This window comes from Lampetra fluviatilis, chromosome 3 (genome assembly GCF_964198595.1).
Source record: "Lampetra fluviatilis chromosome 3, kcLamFluv1.1, whole genome shotgun sequence".
NCBI classification, from domain to species: Eukaryota; Metazoa; Chordata; class Hyperoartia; order Petromyzontiformes; family Petromyzontidae; genus Lampetra; species Lampetra fluviatilis.
The window spans coordinates 3,272,813-3,298,321 of record NC_136277.1 but is presented as its reverse complement, the minus strand read 5'-3'; the positions used below and the strand labels follow the sequence as shown (position 1 = coordinate 3,298,321).

General features: G+C 39.5%; 1 protein-coding gene across 7 annotated transcripts in view; it reads left to right on the top strand.

Moving 5' to 3' along the window:
* Positions 1-25,509, top strand: part of LOC144951455 (protein unc-13 homolog B-like) — a 250,122-nt gene that overhangs the window by 44,715 nt on the left and 179,898 nt on the right. For 3 of the 7 annotated variants that reach the window (XM_078881764.1, XM_078881754.1, XM_078881736.1), the window contains exons 7-10: positions 4,796-4,853; positions 16,078-16,113; positions 19,004-19,205; positions 24,033-24,158. In XM_078881764.1, the coding sequence (XP_078737890.1) occupies positions 4,796-4,853; positions 16,078-16,113; positions 19,004-19,205; positions 24,033-24,158 (422 nt within the window). The remainder of the gene's footprint in view (positions 1-4,795; positions 4,854-16,077; positions 16,114-19,003; positions 19,206-24,032; positions 24,159-25,509) is intronic. The other 4 variants (XM_078881744.1, XM_078881780.1, XM_078881772.1 and 1 more) reach the window with 4 other exon arrangements.

Here is a 25,509-nt window from a genome sequence, read left to right as displayed (position 1 = left end):
TATCTAACACAATTTTTGTTCCTGGGTAGTAAGCGTTATTTCGTAATTGCTTATGCCTGAAAAGTATAGAAAATGGCTATTATTCCCCACAAACTACTCACTTCTAAATCTTTTGTAGTCATTTTTAAAATTACTTTAGTATAAATACATGTTAATTTTGATTCATATGTTGTTTTTTCTGACTTCATGTGAACGAAAAGACACGAATTCGCCAGTTTTCTCATTGAAAATAGGTAAATTTCAAAATATCACTGTCCTGGTCACAAAAGCAAAGTTTGTGGGGAATAATAGCCACTTTCTATACTTTTTAGGCATAAGCAATTACGAAATAACACTTACTACCCAGGAACAAAAAAAAATGTTATACGGTGAATTCACACTGGAATAGTATCAGTAACAGCTGGAGCACTTAGTGATACATCATTTATTTCAAAACAGGTTTTGTGCCAAGTGAAACACGAAGAAAAAGCCACAGATCATATCATGTGTATGTGTGCTTGTTTATGTCTGAATTTGTGTAGATGTATGTGTCTGTGGGCCTGTGTGGGGAGCAGTAGTGTAGCAATTAGCCTGCTGCACTATGAACCTGTGACCTGTATTCGAGTCCCGCTCACAGCCAACACCAGTCACGATTATCTGAACCAGTCCTGGGCCTCGCATAGGTCGACTCAGCCTCACATGAGTATTTGGTGAGATGTGTAAACATTACCACTGGGAAGACAAAGGTGGTCGGGCATGGTTCTGGTCACCCACCCCCTCATGTGCTATGCCAACCTTCATAGGTGCTCGCCAACAGCACTTGCCTCAACAGTCTGTTGAGGCTATATGGGGGATATCTGTCTTTGTGGAATGGCTACATTTATCGCCCCCTTATTTATGTGATTAATATGGGGTCATGGACGAGTCTAACTTTTAAATGTGGGTCATCAACTCTGAAATGTTTCAGAAACATTTCTGTCAAAAGACCATGCGCTTAAAACAATGTTAATTTGAGTGAAGTGACTCAACTTAATTTTTTTAAAGAATCGTTTATAATCATGGGGTCTGTGATGCTGTACGGACCGATATATTTTACGACGGTTTTTATAAATAGCAACATGAAGTGCATTATTGTTAAATTTACTGGGTGTGGTAGTGCACTCACACAGCAGGGAGGAGACGTGGATCACACACACCTCAATGTGCTATTAAATTCCCAACCTGAATGATAAGCTGAAGCATAGCCAGGAGATGGCAGTACAACAAAGGTAATCGTGAGCTAGCTCTGCAATTTAAGTTTTTGTTCTCATCCAATGAGTGAGCTTTAATGTGTATTCCACTCCACGTCCACATGCAGGTACTCACTAAAAAAGTATTGGCCAATCATGCAGGACCCTCCTGCAAATAAGTATTGATATTTAATTACATGGTTTCTTATATAAGGGGCCACCCATTTAGTACGTACGCATGGAGGGGGGTTAAACCAAATGTGTACGCTTGCGTATGGGTTAGATAGTCCGGCGGTGGACTATCTGTTTGCTTAAACACGTTAATATTAGGGGCCGTCCATAAATCACGTCACGCGATTTTGGACGGCGTCACAAAAAGTCAGACCCCCCTCAAATATGACGTCACAAAGCTCTGACCCCCCCCCCCCCAAAAATGCTTCAAATCGCTTTAATCTATTGTCATTGTAGTGCGTATTTAATGTGGCGCTGCACTCTGATGCTGTAGGAGAAAACATTTATTTAAAAAGTATATTTAATTAAGTAGAACGTGTTGTCTACATTTATTTAAAGTTGCGCATTTTGATGTGACGTCACATTTCTCAACCCCCCTCCCCCTCGTCACACACTGTCACAAATGTATGACCCCTCCCCCCCCCCCTAGGTGCGTGACGTCATTTATGGACGGCCCCTTATTAATCCTTGATCGTTTCTGCGTGGATTAAATTTCGGCCGTTCTATAGAATTTAGGTTGGGGAGGGGGGTGTAAAAAGTACGCGTGCGTACAGGGAGGGGGAGGGGTAAAGTTTTGACAGATTTTTGCGTACGTACTAAATGGATGGCTCCTAAATGCAAATAATAAAACAAACGTGTCAGTGCAATCGTAGCGCTATTACGCACGACATTTTTAATAATGGGATAATTGTATAAGAAAGTGCAATGTAGTGCACTGTACCTTAAGGTTATGGTTGTCAAATGTTGGGTGGGGACTTTAGTTGGCGGAAAAGACGATGAAAACCCTCAGCAATGTAAAACGTTCATCATCATTGTTACCCAACGTGTTCTTCACCTTCGCCCTGTGGATGATGCACATTCAAAACGTGTCTGTCAAGAGTCTTGCTGTGCTGTGTTCCACTGTGTGGATGCGGTGCCTTGCCCGTCTGCGCTGGGACCCTGCACCGCCACAGGGTGCTCCTGCAACCATCGTCCGTTCCCTTGAGCTGTCTTGGCCGCAGCACCCGTCCATGTACAGGCTTCTGACGAGCATTGCTTCCACTATTTGTCATCGGCGTGGGTATTGATTGATAACAGAAGCACCATTGATGACAATGCTTAACTTCACCTATCACAAGCATAAATATAGCCATCATCCCTATTATTCCGAGGATTATAACAACTAATAGTGTCTTCTTGGTTCTTTCGGTAAAGTCACGTAGAAGGGAAATAATAAAATAATAAAAATAAAACATAATAAAATAATTCTCACGACGTTTCGGCCACAACGCAAGCACCCGTCCTCATGTGAAGAACAGGTCTGTCGGAAAGACAGCGTCTGAATGAAACACCACCAGGCTTGGAGCGTATATTTAAGCTGGGTTGGAGGGGGAAGAGCGCCTTGACAAAATAATTTGCATATCAAGAGGAATTTATCATATTTATGGGAAATGCCCGTGCATTATGCAGAATTAGCAGCATCAAAGGGAGGGAGTAAGGTTAGCATTAATAAAGGGAAGGAACGTTAATAGTATGGAGCTGCAGCAACTAATATGCTTATAGACTATACATTGTAATATTACACTATGTATTATTCTACCCACCCTACTGTATACCACACTGCTGTATATTCACTATACAATTACGATACTATAGATTACCTTATACATTGTATTACACATTACACTTTTATACTATTTATTATTATACAATCTGCTATACACTATACCATTGACCGTCGCGTGAAAGGTACTAAGAGGAAGCAACGAAATATGTCAATGGGAGAGTGGCGAAAGGAGACTTGCAGCGGAGCAAAGAATCCATTCCCTGCGGAGAATAAAAGATATATAGTCAATACCAGTGAGTGGACTGCGGTCTGAAAGTCACCGTAAACGTGAACACAATCAGTTAAGATCCGAAATGGTTTATTACGTCCTTCCAATGATTGCTGAGCCAGAGTCCATCTTCTCGGTTGAAATTGTCTCTGTGTTTGTATATGTGGATCGCCTCATGAACGAATCTCTCATGGTAGCCAGATGGCTTGCAGAGAACCTCTGTCTTGGAGAAGGCAATGTCATGTGAGCCCACTGAATTGTAACAGTGATCTGCCACGGCTGAGGTGTTGGTCCTACTGTGTTTCACGTCTGCTTTATGTTCACGGATGCAGTCCGAGACATGTCGTTTGGTTTCTCCAATGTAACTGCTACCACTGAGGCAACTTAGTTTGTAGACGCCAGGGTACTGTATGTCTGGAACCACATCTTTTACAGACGGCACCAGATCACGGATTTTATGTATTGTGTTGAATCGGACCTGGATCTTGTGTTTAATCAGGATTTTGGAGATCTTTTTTGTGACCCCAGCAATGTAGGGTAAGGTGATGGTTTTGAAAGGCTGCTCAACAGGATCCTTCTTGATGGTTGGAGTGATGGCTTTGCAGATTGTGTAGTCGGAGTAACCATTAGCCTTAAGAGCTTGGCGTACGTGTTTGAGTTCACTGGCAATGTGTACCTGGTCGGAGATGCATTGGGCTCTATGGTATTGAGTCTTGATGAGGGAATTCTTCTGGGATGGATGGTGGTGGGAATCCGGTTTTAGGCAAGCATCCGTATGAGTGGCTTTCCTGTAGACAGAGTGGCTCATTGAACCGTCAGGTCTCCTTTTAATTAGGACATCCAAAAAGGGTAGCTTGCCATCTTTTTCGACTTCCATGGTGAATCTGATGGCTGGGTGTATGGAATTGATGTGGTCGAGGAATTGGTCTAGAGCAAGCCGGCCATGTGGCCAGATGACAAAAGTGTCATCTACGTACCTCTTCCATAAGGTCGGGCGTAGAGTGTCTCGCTATCAATGGTTTGCCTGTTATCTGCAGATGCAGTGGATATTAGGGTGGATGGAATGACCATCTGCAGCGTATGTCATGCTTCTTGTCCTCAAAATCACAAATAATAGGGAGGGCAATGCAAAACCATTTGTATTTTATCTGTAGATATCAGGAATAATCACAGATAAAACAGACCACATGGGTATTAAGAAACCGTGAGGAACAGGGACATTGATGAGAAGAGTTTGTGATGTAAATTAAAATGAAACATATGTTCAAAAGTATATGATGCAGATTTAATAATGCTATGGGTTATTGCCTCTATACTGCAACTCTGAAATGTATATTTTGCCAAATATCAACCTGTGCAAAAACACATTCATGCGAACATGCTGTTTGTTTTAATGAATGATTATGTTATAAAGTTGAGTGAATTTTTATAATCACTAAAAAATATTGACCTAACCCATATGTGCTGGGTGGTTTCTTTCTTTTCTTTATGTCGTTTTTCTGTGTGTTTCTGGTGGTGTGTTGATTAATTCTGATTTACCAGTGTGTTCTGTGGGAAGATGTTGAAAAAAAGCCTCTGCAGTCTGCCTCTCCACAGTGCTGTGAGTATTAATTATCTTGCATCTCAGATATCCTCACATAACAAAGGCGATTGTCACGGTACACATTTACAACAGACACACAATCATTAAATGTTATGTTTGCTGCTTTAAATTATTAATTTGCATGAATGAAACATGAAAATGGGAAGGTTAAGTTGCTGAAAAAGTGGCATTTTTTTTCATCGTCTTAAATGTTTTCCAAACTCCCTAATGACAGTCATTTCAAAATGGCAAGTGTAGATGGTTTTGACATACTGTCATCTCGTCAAATTTTCTTAGAAATGCCATTGGGTATCTTGGTAAGAAATCATTTACAGTCATTATGGAGACCTTAAATATATTTTAGATTTTATCGAAATATTACACATTCCCGAGCTGCAGCTGTTTTAAGCAAATGATTACATTTGGGTTTGCTGTTTTATAAAAGAATACTCGTGTAATATATTGTTTTAAAATGTTGGTTTAAGCATTGGAAATAAAAATGCTCAGAGGGCTTGTGATTTTCAATATCTCATTATGTGGCCTTTTCCCATAAGCCCAGGCTTCCCAGTTGCTTTTCTACAACAGCCTCTAGCACACAGTGAAGAGACTCAATGAAATACAAATCAGTATTATCTTATCTTGTTCCACATGTTTTCGAATCGCTTGCATTTATTATTCAGCGCAGTAATATGCTCATTTGCCAAATATGTCGATAACACTTTTATAAAATAAAATAAATGTGGGCTGGCTAAGATAAAATGAAAATAATAAACATGAAGGCGAAACATTTAAGCCATGTAACATCCTGTGGTAGGGAAAAAACTATTTTTTCTTTCGATTTAAAGCTTTCGTGACTGCAGGGATTCATCTTCTTGGTTCTTTCGGTAAAGTCACGTAGAAGTAATAAAATATTATGTTTTATTTTTATTATTGTATTACTTCCCTTCTACGTGACTTTACCGAAAGAACCAAGAAGATATTTTTTCTTTGTTTAATATACGTTCATTATTTTTTAACAAGTCTTAATGCTCTGCCATTTCTTCTTGCTGTGATGTTCTCAAAGGTAGCATAGGGATCCAGTCTATTTAACAGCTCTGATATTAATTGTACCAGTGGAACAGAACGGCATGAATGCACTGATGGTTTACAGCGAAATATCGAATCTAATGTAACTTCCATATCACGTTATTGGTGCTAACTTTGACATGTTTTCAAATGTTTAAGATCGTCATAATATAACAACTTCTGTAGATACACAGTGCATGTGCTCTGGTGGGTGTGCAGAGTACTGCAGTTCGTTTCACAGGATGATGTGTGGCATAAATTTGTTTAAACTTAGTGTTTATTATTTGGTAAATCCATAACATGTAAGTATACACATCGCTGTATGCTTTGTAAGAACAAATATACATTACCTGCACACAATGTTACTCTTACTTGCTTCAGCCTGCCCACACACTCAGACCTCAGAGCCTATTGTGTGATATACATAAAAAACACATACTGTTTTCCTCTTACCACTGTACTGACAATGTGTTTCTGGCTGCTTCTGCTGTTACTGCTGCTGCACGACATGTGTCTCCATTGGCTGCTGAGAACATGCACTGCGGTCTGCAGTCCTATACATGTTGCACTCACAAATCCATAATGTTCAGTCTGATTACTCATGTGTCCTGAGTCTGACCCCACTAATATGTGTTTATTTTTTCCCCTTTACAGTAATAATTGAAATGGTCAAAGTATAGCACTACATGTGACATGTTTAAGAAGAAGAAAATAGAGCAGGAGACAAATCAGAACTTAATTACTTTAAAAAGAAAATCAGAACTTATACATTTACCTTAAAATATATTTAAATTACAAACTCATTGGCGTGCTAAGAACATCTGGCAGGAAAATACAGTTCTTTCTGTCTCGATATGCCAACCAATGAGCCTTTAGCTTTAGTAAATAGTGTTAGGAAATATATCTTGATAACTACGACCTTCAGATATGGTCCAAACTTCAAAGTGTCTCCTTGCTTAAATTAAGTTGGGGCAGTACTCGTCTCCGTAGGTGACCCTGAGCCAATGGTTGGATTTCCACGCCCATGTGGTGGTGGGAAATCTGTCCGTGTGGGACAAATACTGGTGAGGGATTATTTTTGCCAAGGAGATGCAAGACGCGTATTTGAGCTTACAACATGACATGGTGTGAAGCTGACGTGGTGTAATCTGGTCAGATAGCAATGAGCTGATAACGGTGAAATCCTGAGTGTGAATTCTTGATTAAAACCTGGGGCTCGAGTACCCAACCTGCTTATGCAATTCTTTAAATTGCCTAAGCTCAAAAACGGCATAACTCTGATTCCTTCATCAATCGGATACTTGCAATCGGTCTTAAGATAGGTGAGAATTTACGGGTGGTAAGAACCACTCGTAAATCCACCATTACTTTCTTTCATGGCTGCGTGGAAGGTGAGTGCTCCGTATTTACCTTGTGTTTGAGCAATTGTTGCTGTGTATTTGTATGTGGTTGTGTTTGAGGTGTGTACAGTGGGTGTGTTTTAAGCGGTTTCTGTTGTGTGTGGATATGTAATAAATAAGCGTTAACACATTTCTTGAATTGAGCAAGGTTATTTAAAGAAAATATACAATGGGAGGGAATTCTAAAGTCGAGTTGTACAAGGGAAGAAGCAGAAATAGAGAAGTTTTGTGACCTGCAGTGTGGTGAGTGGTTGACTGAGTGGGTGAGTTGGTGAGTGAGTGTGTATTTGTCGAGTGGTGGGTGAACACAGTGTTGATGAGGCAAAGCAGTCAGTTTGGTAGTCCGAGTCCTCAACATCGGTGGAGGAATCAACGAGTGAAGTTAACGGGAAGAGTAACCATGGTAGTAGTGATAGAAGAGTGATAAGGAGGTGAATGGTGAGTGAGTGGAGTGAATCAGTGAGTGTTTTATCATCAGTAAACCTGGCTGCTTTATACTGACTGCACATACTCCTACAGCTGATTGGCTGGGTGCAGTGGGAATGATAAAATCATTCCGAGCAACTGCGCTCATATGTGACTGAGCGTTACAATCTCACTCGGACATTAATGATTAATTTGAATTTTCTAACATTATTTCAGATCTCATGACAATTACAGCCTTAGAATTTAAGACCTATTTTATGAGCATATTTGGTACTCGGGCCCCAGGTTCTTTATGCACACCATAGTCCAGCTCTGGGGATTAAATATATTTTAGTTTCATTGCTATGAGATAAACGTGCTTCTGCCCATTCAATGGTACACCATCCAGTGTTGGAAGCGAGTCCTATAAAAGTGGCTTCTGTCATAATTCTATGTACATTATCTGGGATCTGTCCTCAAACAAGATTGACTCCTTGCTGTGAATATACCAATTAGAAATGTATTATTTTCAAATGAATAAAACTCAAATGGGCAATGAGGTGGTGCTTATATCCATTGCAGGCCTTGAGCCAGACGTGGAAATTCCACATTTGCAGGGTGAGGACCATTCTCTCCTTAACGTGATCACTATTAACCTCCCACACTGTGATACTTGTTGATTGACCAAGATTTGAAATTTCAACCTTTTGGGTTGAGTACGCTAAACACAGTACCAACTGGACACATTTTGGGATATAGTTGATTGAAAAACATTATTGTGTGTTTGAGATACTTGCTGTAAAGATTATGTACCAATTGTCTATGTTATAGCACTGAGTTAGCATCATTGAGATCCATGTTTGTAATCCAGGCCTCTACTTCTCATAAAATTGGAATTTTAAGAAGAACTGGCAGTGTATACAGCCCATTCTCACCCATTATGGCACTGAAATAAAACACACATAGGTAGTTTTAATTGTTTAAACTTATTTCAGCTTACCCATGTTCGTAGGACTACCATCTATTCATAATGTATATCTAATTATTTGCATACAATAAACGATGTTCTGCATCATGATGAAGTGTTCTTTAGTATCAGAATAGAGGCCCATTCAATTGACACCTAAAAAGGTCATGTGGTCTAACTTGTGATTGTTTCTTGATGTACCACTGTACCTATTTAAGGAATTCTAAATTGGCATTTATATTATCTCATAACGACGTGACAAAGTCCAATAAGGTGTTTCGAATAAATATTGTTAGGTTTTTTAGAATAAACTTTAGTTTTGACTATTGAACATTCTGTTAGGGAAGAACGTAATTTAAAGTACACTGCTATGAACGCAACTGACACCTGTTATTGGGATATCTGCATTTACACCCAAGCATTAGTTTAGACTAGGGGTACAATTCATACACTCGAGGATTTTGCCAATGTGAAAAAACTGCCAGCAGAGTAGATGTTGCTAACTGCTACGTGAATTGTGTTAAATGTGCCACCATACCCACTCCACATCTGTGTTTAGGGCAATGCCCCCAGATTTAGCCTTACCCACTTTTAGTTCAATCCGCTGTGTGGACTGAGGAGACAGCCTTGCTATACTGTCACACAATTAAAACCACGGAACTTAGTGTGTGCTTGTAATGGTGGCAGATCAGTTCGGCACCCTGCATTACAAAGCCCAGTCAGTTAAATTCTTGGCCATCGATAACGTCCATGTCACGTGGTATTTGAGCCTCTTTTAGCTCTCTCAGAGGTGAACTCGGAATGAATGAGCACCTGGTGTGGTATCAGTACGGGGGAGACAAAGATGGCCAGGCATGGGCCTGGCCTGTCCACTGCTTTGTGTGTTGTTAGTCACTTACCCCTTTGGTCTGTAAGGGTTCGTGTTTTTATCTGTTGTGTATGAGATGATGAGTGTGTTTCCTTGTGTCTTCTCTGTCGGTTATTAAATGTAGCTGCACATAGCCCCTATGGTCAGCTGCTATAAAAAGCAAAAATGCATCTAATTTGCCGACTTTGGAATATGTGCCACTGCTCAGCCAATCAAGTAATTCAGATACTAGATCGACACAGGGACAATCAAAAGTCATGGTTTTCTGTACACACATACACTCGGATAACGGAAAATGTAATCATGCAGCAATCCAGCTATTTCCTGCACACTAGTTGATCTCATGCTCCATCTCCATAGTGAAAGTCCTCTCACGCATATTTCGTCCTTTGGCTTCCACTCCTTCATTGACCTTCAACACCGCCCATCATGTACTTTATGCGTCAGTCTAATAATGGTATTTCTGTGTTCCGCGTTCTTCTTTCTGTCTGTCAGTGTAATTCCAAGCATGACCCTCTCCATGCTTTGCACACTTTTCCGTTTTTTTCCATTTCCTTTGGCAATGCCTATGTTTCTGATCCATATGCCATTGCAGGTAATATACACTGATTGAAATGTTCTCCATTCGGCACATAGGTATGTTGCATACGAATTAAGTTCAGTTTTCCAAAAGCACTCCTACTTTCTCTTTTCTCCACATCTTTATTGTATCACCATGAGCACAGTCTGCTATTCAAAAAACTTGTTACATGTGACTTTTCTCTTCTTATATTTATCTTGAGCTCAATCTTAAATCACTCACGCCAGCTCATTTCCATAGTTTGTTGGTTTTTGTTCCTCAGGGCTCGGTGATTGGCCCTATCCTGTTTTCTCAACAAACTAGGCATCTCTAACCTGCACTGACATTAACCTTTTTGCTGTTGAGACAGTCCTGATGACTTCTGCAAATGACATGGACGAGTTACAACAGCATCTACAACAAAACTATAATAATCTTCAACTTAATACCCTAAAACTTGTCCTCAATGCTAAAAAGACTGAAGTTATGTTAGACTCAAGCTGCCCCAAACATGTCTAGCCACCGATGCATATTTTGGCTCTGAACTTGCACCTTATTGAGCGGATTGACAATTTTAAATTATTATCCTGGACTCAAATTTGTATTTCAAGACCCACATTAACCACCTGGCCATCAAGATAAAATTCAAAATTGTCTTTCTATACAGAAACAAGCGCTGTATTCCACCTCGACTCGGTATGAATATTTAATGGCACCCTCCTACCCATATCTGATTATTGTGACACCATCTACTGCCTAGCTTATGAATCTAATTAAAAACATTTAATTACATTATACAACTGTGCTCTGCATGTTGCCCTTGACGCCCCCTACATAAATCATCATTGCAACCTGTACATTGGCTCAAATCAGTCCCCCCTGGATATTCAAAGAGACCACCACTGGCTTGTCTTCATCTTAAAGGCCCTTTTTAAAAATGACTTTATTGATGCAATGTGCGGGCCCATTACATCAAGTTTTGACGCACCTATACACTGTCAACAGAAGCTAAACCGGTTATGAAAAGCAGGGAAATGAAAGATGGGGAACGGGCATCCCTCTGAGTCCAGTTCCCGTCTAATATGCAGTGGTTCTACCCCTTATCCTCGGTCCCTGTCTCCCGACCATCCATCCTGCTAACTTATTTCCGATGGTGTATAAAGGAGGGACCATCTGGCATTGCCTCACAGCCTCAGAAGTGCCTCCTTATTCCTACAAAAAAATGTTAACACTGTTTGGTAAAACGTATTCACGCATTGTTGCTCCATGTTCCTGGAATACCCTGGCCACTCATCTACAACTTAGTTCCCTCACTTCACTCCCCCTCTTTATGACCCGATCAGACCAAAAGAAGAGATTACTTGCATATGTAACCAACTTTTGCGACACCTTTTGCTCTTGCATTATGCTTGTTCTGTCATTCTTTTGATTAGCTTGTGTTTATGCCACTATAATACAAACATATGGAGCTTACTTGCACATGTCCCTTATTGTTTCTGGTGCATCTTGCTCTGACATTGTGTTTGCACTGTTTCTTTCAATGTCTGTGTGTTGTTGTTTACGACTGTTTGTTAGTTGTGCAATATTCCTGAAAGATCACTTACTCGTTCTTTGAAATATCGATGTTGGTTTTGTTGCTGAGGTGCTCACGTACCATGGAACTCCCTTGTAAAATTTCCAAAAATAATTGTCCGACATACCTGTAATGTGGTATTTTAAATGACATAATCAATTTATACTACTTAAAAGATATGTAAAAGAAAACCCACTCATCTGCTACTTCTTCCTTATCTCCTTCACCTCATATTATATAAATGTGAACATTTGGATAACAAATTCTGTTTCCATATATAATTAACAATTACATTATACAGGCAGATCCGCTTCGCACTCAATTTGCATTCCTGGAGAAGTGAGTACAAATCGAATTGGCGCTAAAAATGGTCAGTATACCATTGTGTATATATAGGGATGCGTTCCTGTCAGCGTTATTCCTTTCATATGTCATGGGCCCTCCCTTGCCAGTATAAAAATATAAGAATATGTTTTACCCTTTCTGGCAAAAAAATAGGTGTTAAGATGTTAAAACACCAAACTGAAACCTTTTGCAAGTAATCATGTCTGCATTAACCACGTATACTTGTGGTGAACATGCAAACAAGAACACATTCCACTGTAGCGGTGGGAGACGAGTTGTAGGAGCTGCTGCGCTACCAGTCCGGGTCATTCTCAGAGAAGAGCCCCAGGACCTCCGTGATCTGAGTGACGCCCTCAGGCTAAATCTCTGTGGCGAGGTTTCTTTTAGGTGGAGCCTGAGACTCTCTATTGGTCTCTCAACTGGCTAACACTTAACACATTTTCGATACATTGTTTTTTAATTGTGACCATGAATTGTGCCAATCGAATCACGGGGGGTGGGGTCTGTAAGTCGCTATCATTGGCTTAGAGCGACGTAGTCTGAACCAGCACTCCTGCATTTCCTCGCTTGTGAGCGCTTTATAGATTTTTTTAAATTACATTTTTAAGTAAATGTTTTCTCCGGGCCAAAGAGCACGATAATAAATTAGCATTCTACAGGGTCACGCTCAGCGAGGTCTGCCTGTATTGACAGCCCTTTGTTAACAAATTCACTGCTCAATGAAGGTTTGCACATGCCACGTTTTGTCTTAAGGATCGTTTGATCATTCTTCACCATACTGAGCAGTGTGGGTTGGTGAAAACGGGAGACCAGAACATATTCAGATATCACTTGCCACTAATGTTATCCATGAAGGACATCTGGTGATTCTGGATGTAATTTACAGCAAAATGCCATGCAATTTTTTTTAGAAAATTGCATGCTTTCCTACATTCCAGTTTGCTGAAGAAAAAAACTAATCAATTGGCATATTTGCCCATGTGACAATTTGATTTCATTGGCTCTGTAAAATTTCAGAGAGTGTATCTGAAAATGTACATTATACCTAAGCTAAACTCAACTATTTTTATTCTTTGGTTCTTTTGGTAAAGTCACGTAGAAAGAAAATAAAATAAATAATAGAATACGATGTTCGATTGCAACACACGCAACCGTCATCAGATGTGAATGTAAGCTCGGAGAGAGACAAACACAGACACGAAGAGAGACACACAGAGAGAGAGACACACACACACTTAACTTCAAATTTAGCAATCTTTGGAAGAACGTATTCAGCCAGGTAAAGTTTTAACTGTTGTGTTAGCCGACTCTCTATGTTGCATTGCATTACATTTATAAATTTACTAGGTTTGTTTTCTCAAACTTCCAATTTATCTCTCCCTCCCGTTCTCATTGACATGCTAACACCCCGTCACAGAAGCGTTGTTTCTCTGTCTATGTGTGTGTCTCTCTCTGCATGTGTGTCTATGTGTCTCTCCTCTATGTGTGTCTCTCTGTGTTTGTTTGTCTCTGTGTGTCTCTCGCTCGGTGTATGTGTCTCTCTCCGAGCTTGCATTTACACTTGATGATGGTTGCTTGTGTTGTAATCGAAACGTTATATTCTATTATATATTTTCTTTCTACGTGACTTTACCGAAAGAACCAAAGAGTAATTCCAGCAGTCACAAAAGCTTCAAATAAAGTTTCAACAATTTTTTATTTTACCAGGTAAGGCCCACTGAGCTATATACAGCAAACCCTCGGTTTAACGGATTCCCATTCAACGGATCTCGGATATCACGGACAAAATCTGCTGAATCAGAGTTTTGTCTGAAGATGAGACAACAACGGACTTTGCCCCAAACAATGGACTAAGTCCAGTAATGGGGAAATCAGTCTGGTCACAATATTCGCTTAATACTGTAATGGTTACAGTATTTATTCCACTACACGTGTTTTTGTTTAAAATAGGATAAATAAAAGTGGAAAATGAGTTGTACACTACATTTACAGTACTTTGGGTTTTTTTTAAATATTTTACAATACAGTTTCGTATACATCAAAAGCATTACATAATTTTATAATTATCATGCTGAACTGTCAGTAAATAGTTTGCGTGTGGTTGGGTTTGATATAGTTTCCCAAAATATTTCAATTTGGCCATCAATGGACAATCGTATTCTACGGACACCCTTCCCCTCTATTAGTTTGTTAAACCGAGGGTTCACTGTGGCTATTTTTCAGAAGTGACCTGGCCATAATTGATAGCTCAATGAAGTGGATTATCACGTGGAAATTTATAGCAGCCAAATACTCTAAACGCATGTTTAACCCAAAATAAACTAATAATTAATAATATTAAGATTATTTAACCGCTGCGTTGGTGCAGTGGTTAGTGCCCTCGGTTATCATCCCAGAAAACCTGAGTTCAATTCCTGGCCATGGTTAACATCAGTGGCAAGTTATAGCTTAATCTGTCCTGGTACCCCCCATCATCAACCCGCACTGACGAACATGGTGAACGGTGGTCAAGCAATCCTCAAGTCTGACATGGCATACTCCTTTCCTTGTCGATCTCCTGGTGCAGTAGCTGAAACAGTGAGACAGGTTTCTTCAGTCCACCACCCATCGATGACCTGTGTCCACCCAACAGTATAAATGAGTACACAATAGTTACGTTATTTATTGGGAATGAAACATGTAAAACAAGGAAGAAAAATAAGGCATGTGTTCTGCAACACTTTTCAACGTGCGTTTTGTCTTTGGGAGTATTTAACGAACGATAATAAGGTTACGTTGCAGGCCGCGCAACGTACTGTATGTTGAACTTCTTTCGCACTATACGTAGACAACTGTGCTAATCAGAGAGTTCTAAAACATTGAGATGGCATCACACAGCCCATGACACTTCATGGTGCGAGATCATGTCACGTGTGATGGCGTCATCCGCAGGGAGGGCAGAGTGGTGGTGTGCAGTCCTCAACAGTTATGGAGTCAATGCTTTTGCGAAATCCTTTTAAAGATTATTTTGTGTCGACGTTTTGGGCAAACTTTGGGTCAAATTGTCAGTTTTATATAGGCCAAGTCCCACACATCCTGAATACCAACACAGCTATGTTCTAGCTGTGGAGAGATAGATTTATGAAGGACAAATATTGTCTGCTTATCTGTTTTGTTATTGCTCTTCTCAATGACGCAAATTGTTATTTTGAATTTTGTATTATTGTATAATTTTGCGTCAAACTAGAACCGAAATCTTCTGGAGAAGGCTCTTGCCAGTAATAAATGCCAGTTCACCGACATTGATCCAAGGAGGCCATGAATCATCGGACGAGACACTGTCTCAAAACCAGTACAGAGTTTGCTTGTACTGAAACAATGCTGCTGAAATTACTCACCCACAGAAGGATGTGTGACTGATGTGCAAGAAATACTTTTATTTTTACGTGGAGAGACAGATATATGAAGGTGCATTGTCTGCTTATATAGTGCGTTATATTCTCCACAATGATGCTAATAATTTAATTGAATTATTTACGAGAGTCTTTGTTCATGTTGGATTATCTGTCCCCCTGTTGTAGACAGACAGACAGTGCAATACATTGCAACTTTCAACCTTAGTTGGAAAGCATTACAAAAATTGTTGTAATACTTGGAGGATAGTGTAGCTTTGGTATACAGCATAATAGTTTCCACCAAAAGTTAAACTTAAAAGTAGCATCTTAGATCATGCTATGTTTCTGATTTTCCTATTATAAATAAAATGACATTGGTTAATAGGCTTCTCTGTTTTGTTCTGAAACAATTGTTGCAAAAAATATTTGGTACATACTAATCCATTAAAAGTTTGTTGTTGTCAATCACTTTAAACTGGAATATTTTTACCGACTAAGAATCAAAATTGTTATTTCATAATTTTTTAAGTGGAACATATATACGGACTCGTTTCAGGGGGAGAACAATTGTATATAATGTGAAATAAATTATATCTCAATCTATGCTTCACATTAAATCTGTGAGGCCCTGTCGATTTTCTAAAGTGTCTTTCCTTCCCTGTTCCCGTGACCCTTGTATTGCACAGGCAACTGGAGTTATTTTGGATGGGGCGAGCAACCGAGTATGTAACAACGTAACTAACACGCAGCAGCAGTTTGCCTAAGCTCTGCCGTTCAGCATGCTCAGTTCTACCACAGCTGTCCACTTTCCAGCAACCTTCCAGACCTCCAAGACATGTGGCATTCCAGGACATCTCAATTAAAATAACCCTACAGTTTTTGTTACCAATTGGCGAAACATTACGTATTTTTTTTATAACTAAAGTAAAATATTATCTTATATAGGTGAAAAATGTTTACTATTTGGTGTGTAAACAACACTCGATCACACCAACATGGTGTTTTTTTAATAGTACATGAAATTTAAATAATGTACACGTGCTGTAGTCACGTCATATGCCACTTCATTGAAAGTGTATTTAATAATTATCTTTAAACCTCAAATCGTTATACGAGATGTTCTAAAGTCCCCATGCTTTGAGTCTTTCAAATCATCTTTTGGTTTCCCTTAGCATGGTCAGTATAAGGACACCTCATACTGACCATACATTCTGCTACTGGGCATGTCTAGTGCTATAAAAACAATATGAACATTATAGATAGGCATGCCTGGCCAACCTGTGTATCAGTAAAGGCATGCTCAAATGGACTTTGTCCCACTGGGAATGCTAAACGATACATTTTGTCATCGAGCACGGTCAATGAATTGGGAAAACAAATGGGCATCCTGAGACTACAGCAGCTGTTTAAATATTGGCCTGTGGGTCAGGGTACTGTCATGAGACATCTTACTTTGGCACTTCAGACTTAATGGCATATGGCAGAAATATTATTGAAACATTTTGGTTACAAAAGGCACAAACATTATTTTAAAAGCTGCAAATGGTCTGCTGTAGCAGAAAAAGTGGATCATAGCGAACCTTGATCAGGAATTAATGCATTTTTTTCAAATGCTGTCTATTCAGACTTTCTGGTGATATAATTATACATAGTTTATAGCAGTTTATGACCCATTGACTCATTAAATTTTGATCATTGTAGGGCTTCTTCCATAATAAAAAAAACCCCTAATACTGAGATATGTACAATAATATATTTATATATATGTATGTATCTGCATAAAAGCAGAAATATACTGTATGTTGATCCGTGTGGTGGGACATGGAGATTGGGTTGGTAGGTCATCACAGCGATAGCCGCTACTGCATACAGGGAATGACATGCTTGTGGGAGGTAGTACAGCAGTCAATAGTTTTTTTTATCTTCTTGTGTGTGTAGAGTTTGAATGTTATACCTTCGTATGTGTGGGTTTTGCTGCTCACTAGTTTCCTCCCACATGCAACGACTCCAGAAAATGAACTACCTGAATATTTCAAACACAACCCTTGTGTAAATGGGTCTAAAGACCAAGTGAGGCTTTCCTAGGTAAACAAATGAGTAATAATGTACACGAATATTCCACGTACATTCATTTTTTTTCCATGACTTTCCATAGTTTCCCTAAGGATATGCATCAAGACAGCTTTAAGAGAAGGTAGACATGCATCTAATGACTGGGTTACAATGATTTACATTACAAAGATTGATATTTGCAAGTGTAACTACAAATATTGTAAATGCATTAACATATGAGAGGGAGCCAATATTAGTAATTTCGAAAGCATGTTTAGGCTTATTGGGCATGTAAATTTTTTTTTCCTTTTAGAAATAATAATTTTAGTCTATAATCTTGCTTTGTCATCGAGCATGTAAACGAATAGAATAGAACAAATGTTTGCAACTACGCAAAAGGTTTTGCGATTTATTAAAATGCAGGAAAGTATGAATGGAGTGATTATTTCTCATAAGCTGTTCGTTCTTTGAGTGTTTTCGGATAAATATTTAGAAAGTGCAATTTGCCCAAATAAATTGCCACTTATAAATCACCACTTGTTACAATCATGGAAGAAGCCCATATGTTTAAGCAACAACCTAAAATAAACATAGCATTGGTAAGTCTTAATTATAATATAAACAAATTTCTGCCATAAACACATAATTTGGCTTTCCAGTACCCTTCAGTACATACGCCGTATGCTTGTGAATAGCAGCATGCTTCGACAGGAGTGTCTGCATGCTGCAAGCAAAGCTACACAAGCTCTGCACATCATTGGGAAGGTGAGGAGGCTAGCAGGAGGAACAAATTATAGGACTTTGAAGGATATGTAGGAGTTATGTACTATTGCGCAACAATTTATTATGCAAATATTATGCATACTCCGATTTCTCATAGCCAGATTGTCCCCTAAGCTATGTTGAATGTAGTCGGTCGTCTTGTCTACAGTTTTGTCAAGTCATTGTGCTTAATCAAGCCTGCTTGTGTCTCCCTCATTGTCCCTGATGTGTGGAGGCCAATTGTGTCCGTCAAGTTGTCTCTCAACTTCATATTCCACATTTAGTCATGTTACCTTTTGTTAAGACACAACAAACCCATCAGCACCAATGATGCATGCTAGAATTGCAATGTGATGTCTTTGTCTAAACATTTCCACTTGCGTCTTTGTCTAAGTGTTTCATACTGTTTTATTTTTTTTACATTATTTTTATGATTATAGTATCCTGATGATTGTGCTTTATACTTTTATGAATATGCATAAGGTATGATTTTTAATGAACATAAGATCTGAAAAAAATGTCTAAGTCAATAGCAATGTAGTAATATGAAATTTTAAAGAGTCGAAAATCATAATCATTTCCTCAGTTGTTTGAGATGTAGAGTTTATCTCAGTTTACAAAACTGTATTTTGTATAAACTGTTGGAATTAATGTCGTATGCACCACAGCTGCAAAATTAAATACAATTTATTGAAATATGAACGACCGTAATAAGATGAGAAACGACGGATTATGGTAACAATCGCAGATTTGGGTGACTGGTGCATAAACGATAAATGCTGTGTTTAACCGTTCCAGCTGGGGATGACCAAGATGACAGCGACTATCGCAGTGAAACAACCAGTAACAGCATTCCTCCTCCGTATCACACCTCAGCGCAGCCAGCCTCTTCTAGTCACCCCCTTCCCATCCACCAGGCCCAATCCGCCTCCAGCAAAGGACTCGATCCCTGTCCAGCACATAAACACGCTCAACGGCAGCCGGACTACTCTTCTATCATGTAAGTGACAGTCTGCGAGTGCAGTTGCATGCATTTCCATGAAATCATGTTCAACGTCGCTTTATAAATCCTCCGTATCCTGCCTTGCAAGCTTGTAGTCTGCTTTTATAAAATGTTTCCTGTGTTTAAGTATTCCATTGACGTTGTTATTAGTTTTCTATTCAAATGATTTTTTTCACTCATAAATTACATTTCAATCACATTAAATATACAATCATATGTGGTATCCATGTTTTACTTTTACATGTATAATATGAAATAATGCTATTAAGTAGTAATATTAATTTTTATTTTTAAATTATAGGAGACTAAGTTATATGGCAGTATCATGGTCTTCTGTGCATGGTGTGCTTTTGCACAACTGAAGAGGACATTCAAGATTATTTTTCAATTATAATACTATTGTGCAAGAGTAATATTCATTCAATGCCCTGCTTTTTGTGCTTCTTAATATCTGCGCACTCTATGCGATCTGCGCACCTTCCTTTTATCCATGTACTACAATCCTCCTGTTATCAGATCCATCATGTGGATGAGAGGAAGTCACTTAGACATCTTTTATTAGCCACTTTTATCCGTGCGTATCCCAGAGAGGGAACAATCGAGCAAAAGCGTAGGTTGCACTCAGGATTCTTGTGGCGCGACCGACATATATAATGTCATAATGTCGTTTTGCAGCTCCCAATGTTTTGGTGATGATGATTATCATAATAATCGTCATGGGTGTGATAATGATGATTTTGTTGATGTGGAGGCAATATTGATCATATTGGTCACTTTTAGTGCTGAGTGACTGTTGGGATGACTCACACTCTGCTGGGGTGACTCCTGCTATGTCTTACAATTATCAGGACAGCTTGTACTGTGTACAGCTGTGTTGGAATGACTCGTGTCGTGTTGGGACATAATAGCAGGGTTTGTCCCCTTTTTTGTGGCAACAAAACTGAAACTTTTTTACAAGAAATCATGTGTGCATTAACCACAATACTTGTGGTCAAAATGCAAACAAAAAACGCACTCTGATAATATATGCATTGTCCTTTAAACTGATTGGTCCACATCAGAGACAGCTTTCTTTTGAGCATCGTCTCAATTGGTGCTAGACCAGAGGACGCCAAAAGGCGTAATTGAGACGAGGCTCAAAAGAAAGCCGTCTCTGGTGTGGACCAATCAGTTTCAAGGACAATGCATATATTATCAGAGTGTGTTTTTTGTTTGCATTTTGACCACAAGTATTGTGGTTAATGCAGACATGATTCCTTGTAAAAAGCTTTCAGTTTTGTTGCCAGAAAAAAGGGGAAAGACCCTATTATTATATTTTGGTACTGGCAAAGGAGGTCTAATGATTTAGAAACGTATGCTGTGTTGGGACGATGGTGGTAGTGATGGTTATGGTGGTGATGTGCTGATGGTGATGTGACAATGGTGGTAATGTGTTGACGATGATGATTATGTAACGATGACAGTGATAGCTTCGTTGACAATTCTGGTTGATGTTGCTCCATAGGAAGAGGTTTCTCAGAAAGTGTTTGCCATGGCAACAGCAGCTTTGCATTATCAGGCTTGACCTGGCTCAATATGACCCTGACGTGGTCTCCTGGAAACATAGAACACCTTTCTTCTTATTAGGGGCCGTCCATAAATGACGTCTCGCACCTAGGGGGGGGTCAGACATTTGTGACGATGTGTGACGAGGGGGGGGGGTTTGAGAAATGTGACGTCACATCAAAATGCGCAACTTTAAATAAATATAGACAACACGTTCTACTTAAATAGACTTCTTAATAAATGTTTTCTCCTACAACATCAGAGTGCAGCGCCACATTAAATACGCACTACAATGACAATAGTTTAAAGCGATTTGAAGCATGTTTTTTTTGGGGGGGGGGCAGAGCTTTGTTACGTCATATTTGGGGGGGTCTGACTTTTTGTGACGCCGTGTGACGAGGGGGGGGGGTAAAAAAATCGTCCAAAATCGCGTGACGTCATTTATAGACGGCCCCTTATCCAAAACCTGGCGTGGATAAGACGAGAGATACAAAGCATGAAAATCAGTTGTATTATTTGGGTTTAACTGTTCTGAATAAAATGAGTTAATTGCATGGATAAATGTGGATATTAAGATATGTGCCTAAGACCTCCCATATCAAATTCACAAGAACATTTCCACTGTATTGGCATTATGAAATACATTTTTAAAAAGGGAGAAGTGTACTACTTTGTGTATCATGTCAATCAAAGCATTTGCATTTTTAAAGCTCGAATTAGCTAAAATAAGTAAAAAACCAAACTCTAATATTGACAGGACTGATACCATGAACTCTATATGCTGGATTCAAACCCATAAACTCAGTTCCAGGGGCTGTCACTCCTGAGACTGTTACCAGAATATGATAGGAGGATTTAAGTGTTTGCCTTATGGATCCAGTATGCAGCTTTATACTGGTGGTGCGAGTTTTTGCTAGAGCCATCCTAGCCAGACAGGTCAGAAGGAGAAGGGCCAGACAAATAAAAGTCCAAAATAAATACCTCCACTAGGCACAATATCCATGGTACAGATGGAGAGGGCTGATGCAGGATGGGCAACTCACACTAGGGGGTTACAGTGGGAAAGCATCAGATGAAATGATCAACAGTGATGCTTATAGCCTCTGTGTAAATCACCGCTGGGTGATATGGCAGATGGTAGGCTGACCGGTATCTCTTAACAACCAAGCCTAGTTAATGTTTTGATCGAGATTCTCTTTCCACCTTGTACATTCGTGACACTATATACAGCAATCCCCCACTATACCTTTCTGTAATGTGTTGTTTCGCATATACGTTGCTGATGAATTAGGGAACATATTCCCTTCTACAGTACATTTCATGGTTTGCATATGCGTTCTTTCGAAAACAATTTTTTTTGCGTATTTTTTTAAAACTAGAAATTGACTTTTTGCGATTGTAATTGTGTACACGCATATCGTGTACCACATGGAGGGAATTTTCCCTTCAACATGGTAGAGCGAAGCTGGACTCGACAATGTGGAGGAGTCGGATATGTTGGAGTGCCTTGGGCTCCATGTTGAGGACCTGTCAAATGAGGATCTGATGTAGCTGGAACAACAGTTAGCTGAGAAAGAGGCCGATGAAGTGATAGTGGTATTGCTTATGAACTGGCATCCACTGCTACACGGAGTTGTACCAGCAGAAGAAGAAACAAGCTCTCCAGCTGTCTTTGAGCAGATTTTTGTTAAACGTTCTGCAATCATGCCAAAAATTCAGGAGAAGACTCGAGAAGATAGACAGCTTCCTCTGTATATATGTATGTTGAACTTCTTTCGCACCGTACATAGCCAATCATGCTCATTGAAGGTGTGGGAGAAGGACAACAAACTAAACACAAAAAGTGCAGTTTTATAGAAATTAGTTTTCAATCTCGATAATTTAAAAGTCCATAGTTCCAGTGGCTTCCTAACATCGGAAGGAAGAGTGTCCAGACGGCCGCATAACGGAATCTGAAAGCACACAATGCAGTGACCGTTTTTGACCGATGGCAAGCCATCGGACATTCCTATAGCTCCAACTTTATCGTCAACTTCATCATCTTCAGATGAAGTGGCACGTAATCATGCCCCTTCATCTCAGTGCCGGATTAAGCTAGTGCGGGGCCTGTAGCATATGTTATAAAGGGCCCCTAAATAAATAAATTAAACTCCTAAATATTAAAACACATACATTTTTTACTTGCATAGTAAAGTAATTGTATTTTATCATTTGCTATGCAGCCAGATAATACGACAAATCGCTAACGTTAAACACCCAGTCGTTCATAAAAGTTGAAGGCAGTATAGTACTATAGTAATAGAGCAAGTGCAGAATCACTGAACCGGAATTGATAGCTTCAAATCATTTAGCGTGAGGCCCTTGAAAGTGCGGGGCCCGTAGCATTTGTAGCTAGTTTTGCTACTAGGATAATCCGGCACTGCTTCATATGCATACCTTCTCTACTGCTCACCACAAGAAGCCTCGATCAGCAAGCTCGTAAACCATCTCTGGTAAGTTTTATGTAATTATTTGTATTTATTATGAGCTGAAATGTATGTTAACCTTTAATCATATGCATTTGTGTACACTTAAATACATTTAGGTCATTGCTTTTTCAAGAAATGGTGGTGTAGAAACACATCCCCTGATTTTCATATTATGTCTGTGGAAAATTAGAGTCCACTTCAAGTACATAATCAACGATTTTTGGGTTTAGATCGCGTTACTTATAAATGTGTCGTAACCCTCCACCACCCGACACGGCCAATCAGTAAAAAAAGTGTCACGTTGACAAAAGACAAATAGTTCACTGCTTTAGCCCACCGGTGTGTTGAAGCGTGAAACCACAACATTTACAATTTGAGTACGACGTTTCGCTGGTAATTGCATCCAGCATCATCGGGCAATTCGCCAGAATTACTGATTGGCCGTGTCGGGTGGTGGAGGGTTACGACACATTTATAAGTAACGCGATCTAAACCCAAAAATCGTTGATTATGAACAATATTGGTCGCGAAAGCCTACGTGTTAAATCCACTTCAAGTAATTTTGAGTTCAGTAGCATTTCCCAGGAACATATCCCTTATGTACAGTGGGGGATTTCGATAGTTTAATGGTGTTCATTTATGGAGATTAAGCTTTTAAAGGGTAAACATTCTTGAAAACGTATATTTTTCTACTTTCATTGTAGCCACCCCACAAAGAAGCCGAGTCCCTAAAGGAATGTTTATGAACCGCATGTAGGTGTATATAGGTATGTGTGAATTGTTACATTGCATTATATAACTGTGTATGCAGAAGGAATGACAGTCTTGAGTCGACAAAGAATGGCCCAAATGACCTGGAATCCATATCAACATCTGGCCGGCTGCCAAACCAAAAGTACTCATTGGAAAGTCGGCCCTCCATGGAGCTATCCGACAGGTATGCATATGCAGAATATATATTGTGTGATTGTATATACAATACGTTCTCTACTACTTTAATAGATGTTAGAATATAAATACTTAGAATCACCAGATTAAACAAACGCTGTATATGTCACCAATCGGTGTGGTTATTATGAGTGAAGTATGGTCAGACAACCCCCATGACCTACATGGTGCGGGAAGGCCTCTGTTTGTGGAAGGACAACAGCTAAAGTGCATTATGTATCCATTTATTTACGACTGGATACGGTGGTGGATAAGAAAGTCCAGCACGACCATATGCATTGAGGTACACACACTGTACCTACACGTATAGTCTCTATTCGACCATGCATGCATCTCCTTGTGTGGTATGTGCATGATGCTTGCAATCCGTAACTTTGGATGCGTGGCTTAGTCGATCACATTCATACTCACAATACTCCTAAACCCGCTGGACTATTAGATAACCAGGACAAGGCAGTACAGCAAATTGATTATTTCATCTTTCTATGTTGACATCTGAGAATTATCCCCTTCGTTGAGTGGGTTTTCTCTGGGTACTCCAGTTCTTACAACTTGCCATGACACTAAAAAATGTGTCTAGGGACCCAGTGCAGTGAGGCTTTTCCAAGAGCACTACATCCCGGGATCCTCTTTTTCATTGTCATCAACAGCAGCACAGTAAATAGTCGCAACAGGACATCAGCAACACTAGAAATTAAAAAGCAACATCATCATAATCATTACAATCTTTACAATCACCATCATCAAACTCTTTGTTGTCATCATCACTGACACATTCACGTGTGTGTGATGCTACATTAAGGTGCTTGCCAGAAAATTTGGAGCGGTAAACCTCCATTATAATTTGTAAGTCAATGCAACTGTCTCAAGGTGCTGTACTAAGTAGTGTTACATATCCACCCAATCCTTCCCCGACACTTCCGAATAGTACGATTGGCTACCTACGGTTTGAACGAAGTTCAACATACATGTATGGAGAAAGGTTCATTTATATATTAGGAATGGAACATATTCAGATTCAGATCAATTAGGTATGGGCACTTTTCAAGGTTTGCACAAATCCCGATGTGTGTGCCGAATCTGGCGCCGCACTAGCCTGGGCATGAATGACAGCACCACCCGGCACGCCGCAGCACCCTGGCTGGCAAGATCCCTTGGTGAGCACTGTGTTTATTTTGTATTAATTTTGTACAACCACATTACATATCTTGTAATGGAGTATACATAATGTACAAAAGTCGTACGTAGGTTGCAGTGTATTTTAAAGACTGTACATTAGCATTGTGTAGGTTACATATTTATTTGTAAGTCTGCTCAACAGCAGCTACATATGGATCAGA